This window comes from Girardinichthys multiradiatus, chromosome 14 (genome assembly GCF_021462225.1).
Source record: "Girardinichthys multiradiatus isolate DD_20200921_A chromosome 14, DD_fGirMul_XY1, whole genome shotgun sequence".
NCBI lineage: Eukaryota > Metazoa > Chordata > Actinopteri > Cyprinodontiformes > Goodeidae > Girardinichthys > Girardinichthys multiradiatus.
Genome location: NC_061807.1, coordinates 25,809,915 through 25,823,128, shown reverse-complemented (window position 1 = coordinate 25,823,128; position 13,214 = coordinate 25,809,915). Strand labels below are relative to the sequence as shown.

The 13,214-nt window shown below is 40.1% G+C and overlaps 1 protein-coding gene across 2 annotated transcripts in view; it reads right to left on the bottom strand.

Moving 5' to 3' along the window:
- LOC124881260 (zeta-sarcoglycan-like) overlaps nucleotides 1-13,214 on the bottom strand; it is a 65,767-nt gene that overhangs the window by 43,926 nt on the left and 8,627 nt on the right. For both annotated transcript variants that reach the window (XM_047386801.1, XM_047386802.1), the window contains exons 2-3: nucleotides 7,295-7,489; nucleotides 299-400 (exon numbers count right to left, since the gene is read on the bottom strand). In XM_047386801.1, coding sequence (XP_047242757.1) covers nucleotides 299-400; nucleotides 7,295-7,489 — 297 coding nt within the window. The remainder of the gene's footprint in view (nucleotides 1-298; nucleotides 401-7,294; nucleotides 7,490-13,214) is intronic.

Below are 13,214 nucleotides of genomic sequence, written 5' to 3'. Positions count from 1 at the left end.
CAGTAAGCAGCTTTATGTCCAACTCCCTGCAAGTTAGTCTATAGGCTCCTAAAGGTCTAAGTAAAGCTGGGACGGGGGGGAGGGGATTGGGGGTAGTGGTCAGTCTGTTGGAGGTCTAAAGTAACTTAACTTCAAAGTACTGTTTGATTGAGCCTTTGCTGTTAATGAATTAATTTAAAATTCCTCCGCACTAAAACACAAAATGATCAATGCATGTCTTTGGAAAACTCTTTTCATGTTTGTTTCAGAGTAGTGATTAAAGGCATCTTCACATTGGCGAGCAACGACAGCTACTTACCCTTCGGGACCGGATCTCGCTCACATACAGAGGCTGCTGAAACTCACTGACTCCCTCCAGGTGGAGCCCGTCCTGGTTCAGCTGCAGATTTCCCATTCCTTCCTGAAACACAAAAATCAGTGACACTGGGATGAGCTGTGCTGATTGACCTGTTCTGATTCAAATATTTACCACTTTAAATAAAACAACTGAATTCCAAGCCTCATTCTGACAGAACACAAGCTGATAGATAGAGCAGCACTAAGTGACAGAATAAGTAGGAAATGGCACAGACACTCTTCCTTGGTGGGAGGAAGTTGGTGGAAATGTGGCAGCAGTGGATCAGAGGATTTATGCAAATAAAAGTGATCATGTTTATGTTCATTCAGATTTCATTTTTAGAAGCTTGAACACATTTTCATATTTCTATTGTTGGCAGCTTTAGTAGAAATAACATTATTTCACCACTGCCTAAGTGTTTAACACCAATAGATAATAAAATGTTTGATGCAGAGACACTAGTGAAGCTATTGGGTTTACTTTACTTGTGGGACAGATTGACAGACAAACAGATGGAAGGAGAACAAATGGATGGATGGATGGATGCAACTTTTAGAAATGGTCTTCTAAGTAAAGTCCACCTTTGGGATCAGATGTACCATCACCTGAGTAACATCCATCTATGAACTATTTAGAGGTGTTTGGCACATGCTTGAATCTGGCTTTCAAAATCAATACCACCAGAGGAAAGCAATGCTTAAAGAAATAGAATCAAGATTTAATTTTGTGGATAAAAGAAATATGCTGTCTTTTGTAAACAATGTAACAGATTTTTTAATACTGGTAGAAACCCTGGACTTTGTGCATCCATATCCTATTAAATGTAACTGGACAGTAATCCCATATCATTAGAGACTACATTATTGTCTTTCAGAGCTTTTTCAATATTACAGACAGAGCCGTTAATTCGACTATAAACTTATTACCATGGTCAAAGCCTATGTAGCTGTCGTGAAGCATTGATGAAAGCCTGCTGCCTTCTGAACAGACCATTTTTCATTCAGAAAACTGGCAGGTCAAACAAGGAGGAGCAGTGATTCAATTGATGGCATTAAAAGCTACCAGTGCTGCACACAAATGGAATAAACACAACTTCACTCCAAAATACAGGTCCTTCTCAAAATATTAGCATATTGTGATAAAGTTCATTATTTTCCATAATGTCATGATGAAAATTTAACATTCATATATTTTAGATTCATTGCACACTAACTGAAATATTTCAGGTCTTTTATTGTCTTAATACAGATGATTTTGGCATACAGCTCATGAAAACCCAAAATTCCTATCTCACAAAATTAGCATATCATTAAAAGGGTCTCTAAACGAGCTATGAACCTAATCATCTGAATCAACGAGTTAACTCTAAACACCTGCAAAAGATTCCTGAGGCCTTTAAAACTCCCAGCCTGGTTCATCACTCAAAACCCCAATCATGGGTAAGACTGCCAACCTGACTGCTGTCCAGAAGACCACTACTGACACCCTCAAGCAAGAGGGTAAGACACAGAAAGAAATTTCTGAACGAATAGGCTGTTCCCAGAGTGCTGTATCAAGGCACCTCAGTGGGAAGTCTGTGGGAAGGAAAAAGTGTGGCAGAAAACGCTGCACAACGAGAAGAGGTGACCGGACCCTGAGGAAGATTGTGGAGAAGGGCCGATTCCAGACCTTGGGGGACCTGCGGAAGCAGTGGACTGAGTCTGGAGTAGAAACATCCAGAGCCACCGTACACAGGCGTGTGCAGGAAATGGGCTACAGGTGCCGCATTCCCCAGGTCAAGCCACTTTTGAACCAGAAACAGCGGCAGAAGCGCCTGACCTGGGCTACAGAGAAGCGGCACTGGACTGTTGCTCAGTGGTCCAAAGTACTTTTTTCGGATGAAAGCAAATTCTGCATGTCATTCGGAAATCAAGGTGCCAGAGTCTGGAGGAAGACTGGGGAGAAGGAAATGCCAAAATGCCAGAAGTCCAGTGTCAAGTACCCACAGTCAGTGATGGTCTGGGGTGCCGTGTCAGCTGCTGGTGTTGGTCCACTGTGTTTTATCAAGGGCAGGGTCAATGCAGCTAGCTATCAGGAGATTTTGGAGCACTTCATGCTTCCATCTGCTGAAAAGCTTTATGGAGATGAAGATTTCATTTTTCAGCACGACCTGGCACCTGCTCACAGTGCCAAAACCACTGGTAAATGGTTTACTGACCATGGTATCACTGTGCTCAATTGGCCTGCCAACTCTCCTGACCTGAACCCCATAGAGAATCTGTGGGATATTGTGAAGAGAACGTTGAGAGACTCAAGACCCAACACTCTGGATGAGCTAAAGGCCGCTATCGAAGCATCCTGGGCCTCCATAAGACCTCAGCAGTGCCACAGGCTGATTGCCTTCAAGTAATTTTCTATACAGCTTCTTCCATAGTGGGTCACGGGGAAGCTGGTGCCTATCACCAGCAGTCTATGGGCGAGAGGCGGGGTACACCCTCGGCAGGTCACCAGTCCATTGCAGGGCAACACACAAACAACCACGCACACACTCATTCACACACCTAAGGGCAATTTAGAGAGACCAATTAACTTAACAGGCATGTCTTTGGACTGTGTGAGGAAGCCGGAGTACCTGGTGAGAACTCACTCATGCACGGGGAGAACATGCAAACTCCATGCAGAAAGACATGCCTATATTTCACAGGCTTGACCAAATCTTTTTCATTAAAAAAAATAAAAACAAAAACAACAAAACTTTAAAAACAAGCTTCAACATGCTTTTTCCTCACTAGTGGACTGTTGCATAGTGAGAGTACACAGAGTCTATTGTGGTTCAGTAATGTTTCCATGAAGAAAAGACTTCCGTGACTCCCTGCAACACTGTGGTAAAAAGAAACAGTTGTATAGGCCATTAGTAAACATTAAACCAGGTCATACTGATTTCACCATTAGCACCAGGAATGCATTCTAAATACTGTTGGTTTTCTGTGCCCTTTTGTGCATCCTTTTCTTCTTGTATTTAATATAAACTATAAAGCTCTAAAGCTTCAGTGAAAACCAAGTTCAATACTTATTTTACGTGCTGCAGCTGGATCCATTTGTAAATCATTACAAGGCCAAAATTATGACACTGATGCAAAAACCTGTATCTGACAATTGTTCTCCTTATTAGTATCAATCTCTGAATTTTATTAAGTAAAATAGTAGAATACTATTCAGTAATAGATTTTCAGTGCAAGCCAACTGGTACATTTTATTTTGAACGGAGCCATAAAAAAAGTTATTTTTTACCAGGACTTTGACCAGAAGCAGTTGGGTCTAGGAGCTATGGCTACTTCTTAAGAATGCATCGCACTAAGACATGCCTATATTGTGACTGTAAATTATAAAAGCTAATACTTCTTACTTGATCCACAGCTGAAAGGTCAACAAATTATTTAATATGTTCAATGTGCATGTCAAATAGCTTGGTTAGGACCAAATAAGCTCAGTCCGTGTTTCCAGATATAACAGCTCATTAGGGCTGGTCTGAGATCTGTCGGTATCCTCTGTTTGCACAATCTCATCAAATAACATGAACAGGCAGGTTTTTAATCATTTTGAAGCCTGATTTAACAGCTCTTAATAAACTAATATACTTAAGCTTCACTAATACTTTCAGATAAAATTGTAATGTTAATTTTAGATTTTAGGTTTTTAATAAAATATTTGGCCATTTTAAAGAATCTAAAATAAAGTTTTACATCACATTGGTTCAGGAAATAATCTTGGTTGCAGATAATTCAGCTGAAATTGGACAAGATTACGTCCAGCCACAGCACAATGAGCAAAGTGTTGTGAGAGGACAGCTTTTGTTAGGGTCTGTATGATGAGATCGGCCCTGAGGGATTTGCTGAAAGGATATAGAGAGTTGGCAACAGAAATGGAAAGAGATAGAATACAGAAGAAGAGCAACAGCAGAGAAAGCTTTATCATATATGAGAGCAGAACAAGAGTCAAAGGAGTGCAGAAGGGTTTGACAGAGTGCTGGTCCGTGTATGTCAGTAGACAGATGCCAAAGTCACTGGCGAGCTTAAGGGGAGGTGAAGCAGTGGATGTGACTACTCCATAGGGAGCATGGGAGTGAAAATAGGACATGCAGAGGGGGGTTGTGTGTGTGAGTGAGTGAGTGAGTGAGAGAGAGTGTGTTATTACCACCAGGACTGTAATGTTAATTTTAGATTTTTAATAAAATATTCAGCCATTTTAAAGAACCTAAAATAAAATTATATTTTGTTATTTCACAATTTTCTGTTTGCTACATAATTCTATATACTTTTACTTTATAGTTTTGATGTCTTCACCATGTATCTACAATGTAGAAAAGTAACAAAAATATTAAGCCACTGAATGACCAAGATGTGTCCAAATTTTTGACTGGTAGTGTATATCTGGACCATGCTGATGGCCAATCTCTTGCTTTCTTCCATTATTTATATTAGTGTGAGAATATGTAGATATTTGAACCTAAGCCTGTATGTATAATTTGGATGGTGTGTATTAGAGAGAATCTACAAATTGAAACATAGGCAACTAATTCTTTTACTCCACACCTAAAAATGGAACAGTTCAAACAAATAATTAAATGCATAATAATAATAACATTCCTGTTCATAATTAAGTTGAACAGGAATGTTTTGTGTACCAATACATTCGGTATTGGTACACAATACTGAATATGTACTTACTGAACTCTATAGTTCAGTAGGTCTCATTTTGATTTCCAGTTAATAAAACAAACCAATGATACCAGAACAAACACTGTCTGCTGAAAATCTTCAACATATATAAAAGAAGAAATATTGTTTCTAATATCTGTTTTTTTGTATTAGGCCCACAGAGATCTGAAATCTTCTCTAAAAATTTTATTTTACTTATGGCACAGATTGATAAAAGTAGCAGAGGTAATACCCTGAGTCAGGAAAGCTCTTACCACAGAAAAGGAAACTGCTGCCGTTGGGACACTGTTGACATAATTGTTAATAGTGTGCATTGTCCCTGAAAATGTCACTGGAGCCCAGAGGACCTGCTGGTTTTGGTTTTGTCTCAGATTAACAGACTCTGTGTCAGCGGGTACGGCTGCCAAGTGTTTTAAAAACTCTTCATAAAACAAATATTGGCCAAAACCCAAAACATAATTGGCAATTTTTAGAACACATTCAAATGGGCTTTTAATAGTGCATTTTCCCCACTACTTGTTTGTGTTAAAGTCAAAGTGAGGAAATAAATGGATATTTATCATTGATATGCTTGGCACAAAAAGTAATTTGAGCTTGGGTTTTGACAGTTAACAGTTTTAATGAATACCACGATAAAATATGCTATAGTTAGTAATAACATTTAAAAACAAAATTACCAATAGAACAATAACATTAAAACAGCATGTCAGAAGCACCAATTAAACAGGGATTCTTAAAAGTGTCAGTTTACAGCATAATCTTTCCTTATTAAAACAGTCTCAATGCTAAGTAATTTGTGGGTTTGTTTTACACCTAGATTTGTCTGTGACATCATTGGTTGTATGTTTTGTGATCTTACTATTATTTCTTGGGAAATGGTGCCACATGTGTATGGAAAATGCATTTATTGGTTTAGTCACAGATTTGAGTATAAGGTTTCCACCTATGAAAAATGTCTCATCTCTGCCAGTGTCACACAGCTTTTGGTGGAGGCAGTGTGATGCTGTGGGGAGGCATAAAGATGCCAATACTCACCCCTACTGAGCAGGGTTTATCAGAGACTACCTTCAGAATTTAGACGCGAAGACAAAGAAATGGCCTGCCTGCAATCCTGATCTCAACCCCACTGAACTCTTGCAGAATCGGCTTGTACATTCCAGTCAGAGCGACCAACTCAAGCAGCTGCAAGGAGTGCTGGTTGAACAACTAGGTGCCATCCCACAGCAGTGTGTGACCAAGTTGTTGACATGAGGAGGCGGTGCCAGGCTGTTGTGGCCATGAATGTTTTTTTCCACACACTTCACAGGCCCCTGTTCATTGAATGATTAATTTAAAAGAAAACAAGACATACTGGCAATTTAAAAAAACTCCAATCAAATAAGCTACACCAAACAAGAGTCAGTAACAAAATAAGCTGTTTAGCTTATTAGCTTAAATGTTTTTCCATGGACTCAACCCAGATACTTACATCTGATGCTCAACCAAAATCTGTTGTCCCCTCTAAATGTCACACAGTGTAGTAATAAAAACAGGTTTCCTACTTCCTATTATCCATTTGAAGAAACACTGTTACAACAATGAAATTTTTTAAACAAACTTCCTTGCTTTTTATGAAAAGTTTTCTAGGAACACTACTAAAAATAAATAAACTGATATGCATTGTTTATGTACATGAGTATAAACTGGTTTGTTTATGAGCACAAAATGGATGGAAGAAAGGATGAAATGCAACATGGGAGCACAAACATACACATGGTATATTGTTGCCTGTTTAGAGTATAGTTCTTTTTACAGAATAGCTAAATCATATGATATTTCAATAAATGTTTGTATACCGTTTGCACCAGCCAAGACAAATATCACAAAAAAGCCTGGTTGGAAAAAATGGTTTGTACAATTTTACCAAAAATTGGAATTTCCTTCCCTGTTTCAAACAAAGTTGAAAATAACTTTCACAAATAACATTCTAATGTAAGCATGAAGCTTGTTAAAATAGCATTCCTAATAACTGCCATGTCATTTTTGAGAATGGAGTTGCTAATGGGTCTGCTCTGTCTAGTTGTTAGCTGCAAAACAGAAGAGTTATATACTGACTGCTCAAAAACTCTTAGCAGAAACCCTTATTAAAAAAAAAAAAACAATTTCAACCTTCTCGGTGAGAAATGTTTACCACAAGTAAAGTCCTATTGTTTCAAAAATGACCAAATCAAAGTATCAACCCCAAAACTCTACTTTAATTTGGAGGACATGCTGTACTCACCATTGAAAAATTCATAACCTTAATAATCCAGACAGTGAGGGCCAGGTTTACTATCATGGTGACCAAAAGCAGCAGCAGGAAGAAATAGAGGCATCTCTTTCTCCAGCCATACAGCCCCACTGGATATACGGCTTCACAGCCTGGTCGCTGAAGGTGCAGAGACTGCGAGGCCAGAATAAACTGCTCCTGGGTAATCTGGAAAAGAAACACGTAGAGCAGGCTTTTTGTTAGGTAGTTGTCAGGTACATGGTCACTACTCGCAAAGGCTATCATATGTTGTAAATGGTCATTCCCTTGTGAGCGCCACCAAATTGACTCCATGCTGAGGAATGGCTGGTATTTTTTAAGTGGTGACACATCACAAAAAAAACAAAAAAACCACATTGAAAATGTGAAACATTAATGTTAGCTGATGTTGCTATAGCCTGAAATCTCATTAAATGGATTTTGAGCTGTAACAAGCCATAGAATGAGGAATATGTTTTATTATTTTCCTGGTAATCAAGTTAAATTGGCAACTGATAAAGAAAATAATCAATTATTTTAAAAAGAAACTAAAAAGAATTGACTAAAGTTGAAGGGAGTAGAACTATAAGTCAATTTTAATTTTGCAATCTAAAAGAGCTTAATTAAATTAATTAATACAAGTTACTCTGCTCAAAAAAGTCCTTGACCTTTCTACTAAAGGTTTTCCCCCCATAAGAGGTCATTTCTATGGATTTAATAACCTGTCAGAGCTTTGTTTTCTATGGTAATTGCTTCTTGACATTTTGTCATCTCATTGCTTAAATAACAAACAAGTTACTCTGATTGATAGCTTCCTGGAGTTTACTTCTCCGCTCATGTTGAAATGTTCAGAAGGTTTCTGCCAATCAAAGTCTCACAGAAAAAATCTTTTAGTAGTAGCACAGTAAGCTGGCTTTGTGAAGCTGATGGTTACCTCTGGGAGAAAGTACAGGTGGGAGATAACTCAAAGACAGGTATCACAGCAGAAAGTTCACAACAGGTAATTGGCTAGTTCCTGAGCCCAACATTTTAAAGAAGTTACCATTTCAAAAGTTCTTAAAATTTTCTATAAGACTATCATACACACACACACACAAGCTTTGACCTGCTGATATCAGTTTTAACGTTCAGATTTCTCTTTTAGAACTATAATAAAAGAAATAGAAACAATGGTCCAAGTATGTTTTCCTACATTACCTGCTGTTAGCAATCAATCATTTATATTACAACCATATAACAGAGCAGTTGCTGTAAAACAGTGCGTTACTGAAGGCTAAATGATTAAGGAACTGACTGTTTAAACAGTCTTTCGCGTCTTATGTTAACACATCGCGTATTCTCCAAACGATTTTGGCTTCTCTTTAAAAATCGGAGAATTCCAAACAGTTAGCAACATTTCCAGAATATATACACTGCTCAAAAAAATTAAGGGAACACTCAAATAACACATCCTAGATCTGAATGAATGAAATATTCTCATTGAATACTTTGTTCTGTACAAAGTTGAATGTGCTGACAACAGAATCACACAAAAATCATCAATGGAAATCTAATTTACAGGTCCTTCTCAAAAAATTAGCATATTGTGATAAAGTTCATTATTTTCCATAATGTCATGATGAAAATTTAACATTCATATATTTTAGATTCATTGCACACTAACTGAAATATTTCAGGTCTTTTATTGTCTTAATACAGATGATTTTGGCATACAGCTCATGAAAACCCAAAATTCCTATCTCACAAAATTAGCATATCATTAAAAGGGTCTCTAAACGAGCTATGAACCTAATCATCTGAATCAACGAGTTAACTCTAAACACCTGCAAAAGATTCCTGAGGCCTTTAAAACTCCCAGCCTGGTTTATCACTCAAAACCCCAATCATGGGTAAGACTGCCGACCTGACTGCTGTCCAGAAGGCCACTATTGACACCCTCAAGCAAGAGGGTAAGACACAGAAAGAAATTTCTGAACAAATAGGCTGTTCCCAGAGTGCTGTATCAAGGCACCTCAGTGGGAAGTCTGTGGGAAGGAAAAAGTGTGGCAGAAAACGCTGCACAACGAGAAGAGGTGACCGGACCCTGAGGAAGATTGTGGAGAAGGGCCGATTCCAGACCTTGGGGGACCTGCGGAAGCAGTGGACTGAGTCTGGAGTAGAAACATCCAGAGCCACCGTGCACAGGCGTGTGCAGGAAATAGGCTACAGGTGCCGCATTCCCCAGGTCAAGCCACTTTTGAACCAGAAACAGCGGCAGAAGCGCCTGACCTGGGCTACAGAGAAGCAGCACTGGACTGTTGCTCAGTGGTCCAAAGTACTTTTTTCGGATGAAAGCAAATTCTGCATGTCATTCGGAAATCAAGGTGCCAGAGTCTGGAGGAAGACTGGGGAGAAGGAAATGCCAAAATGCCAGAAGTCCAGTGTCAAGTACCCACAGTCAGTGATGGTCTGGGGTCCCGTGTCAGCTGCTGGTGTTGGTCCACTGTGTTTTATCAAGGGCAGGGTCAATGCAGCTAGCTATCAGGAGATTTTGGAGCACTTCATGCTTCCATCTGCTGAAAACCTTTATGGAGATGAAGATTTCATTTTTCAGCACGACCTGGCACCTGCTCACAGTGCCAAAACCACTGGTAAATGGTTTACTGACCATGGTATCACTGTGCTCAATTGGCCTGCCAACTCTCCTGACCTGAACCCCATAAAGAATCTGTGGGATATTGTGAAGAGAACGTTGAGAGACTCAAGACCCAACACTCTGGATGAGCTAAAGGCCGCTATCGAAGCATCCTGGGCCTCCATAAGACCTCAGCAGTGCCACAGGCTGATTGCCTCCATGCCACGCCGCATTGAAGCAGTCATTTCTGCAAAAGGATTCCTGACCAAGTATTGAGTGCATAACTGTACATGATTATTTGAAGGTTGACGTTGTTTGTATTAAAAACACTTTTCTTTTATTGGTCGGATGAAATATGCTAATTTTGTGAGATAGGAATTTTGGGTTTTCATGAGCTGTATGCCAAAATCATCCGTATTAAGACAATAAAAGACCTGAAATATTTCAGTTAGTGTGCAATGAATCTAAAATATATGAATGTTAAATTTTCATCATTACATTATGGAAAATAATGAACTTTATCACAATATGCTAATTTTTTGAGAAGGACCTGTATTAACCAATGGAGGCCTGGATTTGGAGTCACACACAAAATTAAAGTGGAAAAACACACTACAGGCTGATCCAACTTTGATGTAATGTCCTTAAAACAAGTCAAAATGAGGCTCAGTATTGTGTGTGACCTCCACGTGTCTGTATGACCTCCCTACAACACCTGGACATGCTCCTGATGAGACAGTAGATGGTCTCCTGAGGGATCTCCTCCCACACCTGGACTAAAGCATCCACCAACTCCTGGACAGTCTGTGGTGCAACGTGACGTTGGTGGATGGAGCGAGGCATGATGTCCCAGATGTGCTCAATCGGATTCAGTTCTGGGGAACGGGCGGGCCAGTCCATAGCTTCAATGTCTTCATCTTGCAGGAACTGCTGACACACTCCAGCCACATGAGGTCTAGCATTATCCTGCATTAGGAGGAACTCAGGGCCAACCTCACCAGCATATGTCTCACAAGGGGTCTGAGGATCTCATCTCAGCCATGCTGCCCTCCAAAGAAATGTCACCCCACACCATTACTGACCCACTGCCAAACCGGTCATGCTGAAGGATGTTGCAGGCAGCAGATCGCTCTCCACTGTGTGTCACGTTTGTCACAAGTGCTCAGTGTGAACCTGCTTTCATCTGTGAAGAGCACAGGGCGCCAGTGGCAAATTTGCCAATCCTGGTGTTCTCTGGCAATTGCCAAGCGTCCTGCATGGTGTTGGGCTGTGAGCACAACCCCCATTTGTGGACGTTGGGCCCTCATATCATCCTCATGGAGTCGGTTTCTAACCGTTAGTGCAGACACCTGCACATTTGTGGCCTGCTGGAGGTCATTTTGCAGGGCTCCTCCTGTTCCTCCTTGTACAAAGGTGGAGGTAGCGGTCCTGCTGCTGGGTTGTTGCCCTCCTACGGCCTCCTCCACGTCTCTTGGTGTACTGGCCTGTCTCCTGGTAGCGCCTCCAGGTTCTGGACACTACGCGGACAGCCACAGCAAACCTTCTTGCCACAGCTCGCATTGATGTGCCATCCTGGATGAGCTGCACTATCTGAGCCACTTGTGTGGGTTGTAGAGTCTGTCTCATGCTACCACGAGTGTGAAAGCACCACCAACATTCAAAAGTGACCAAAACATCATCCAGAAAGCATAGATACTGAGAAGTGGTCTGTGGTCCCCACCTGCAGAACCACTCCTTTATTGAGTGAGTCTTGATAATCGCCAAAGATTTCCCCCTGTTATCTATTTGAACAACATCATGTTAAACTGATTGTCAATCAGTGTTGCTTCCCAAGTGGACAGTTTGATTTCACAGAAGTTTGATTTACTTGGAGTTATATTCTGTGTGTGTTCTCTCTCTCCCCCCCCCCCCAGATGTAGGAAAATTTATGCCATTTTCCCTTGCCAAGATTTGAGATCATGGCAACCGGTGTCCATCAGAGGGAGAGTGCTCAGCCAGAGATGAGCATTTGTTCTCCAGCAGATTATGACTGCAAGCGGACTCTTAAAAACTCCAATCACAGGGTGCAAGGTTGGTTGGGTTCTGAACTCTCCCATACAGCTGCTGTAAGGTGGAAAATTGGCCCTTTTCCCACCATCACATACAAGCTAAAAGAGAGTCAGCATTTTAAAAATCAGGGCAAAATGTCCAGCAGCAACAGAATGTTCCTCCACCCCACAGGAGCTGCTAATATATTTATCATGATAGTATAAAATCTTTTGATTGCTGACACACACATCCATAATTGACACACCTGTGCACAGCTTTTCCCCAGGGTAACCTGGACATGTAATTCATGCATAATTTCAAAGTCATGCCCCACATGCTTTATTCACACTCAGCATGACATTAGCATAAGACACTGATGGCTCATTAAAAATTGTAGGCTTTTTTCAGTCAGGCAGTCATTAGTTGCAGCTGTAACTCTGCAAGCTGTGAATTTTTCCAAGAAAAAACTAGTTTATTAAAAGAGGTTCTTAAAGAATCAAAAATGATCTTTCACTTGTTGTAGTTGTTAGTCCATGTGGTGTTTGAATGCAACATAACATCTGTTTCAGAAGCGAGAACAAAACAGAAAAGCATCCTCTGATTCTACTGTTGCAACAAATCAATACCTCTTGTGGGGGAGAGCAGTTGATGAATTTTAGTCATTATAAAACCAGAAACCAAGAGAGGCTGGTTTTGGAAAGAATTGTGCAGGCAGTGCGTGGTGTAGTGGTTAAAGGTGGATGCCAGAAATAGGCAAACAGTCCTTAGGCTGTCCGTGGTTTCATGGGAGCAGATGCATTTTTAAGAGCTTGTCAAATGTAAGACTCTTCACTTTTCTGACCGACTTGTTCATTATAGAAGAAATGCAGTAAGGCATGAGAAGGACAACATCTAATGAATGCCATCTCTGGCACTGGGACACTAGTTTTGATCAATGTTGTGAAAATGATACTATTAACTTAATATAGAAATATAAGTTTTATTAACCAAGAACCAGAATATAATACTTAGGTGCAGCTGTTATGAAATCATGTACTAATGCAGCAACTGGTCAGCTGGTGAGTGAAACAGGTCAATTAATCCCAATATTAATACCAATGAAGTTTCAGAGTTGCTCTATGATGTTAAAATAAAAATGCATTTGTGTTTCTTCCCAAGAGCCAGAAGTTCAGATTTGACATTAATATTCTCTTTTACATCATCCTTTCGCTCTGTAATCTACACATGTTTTTTTACAACTGCCAATCAACTGAAAGGTCCCGACACGCAATA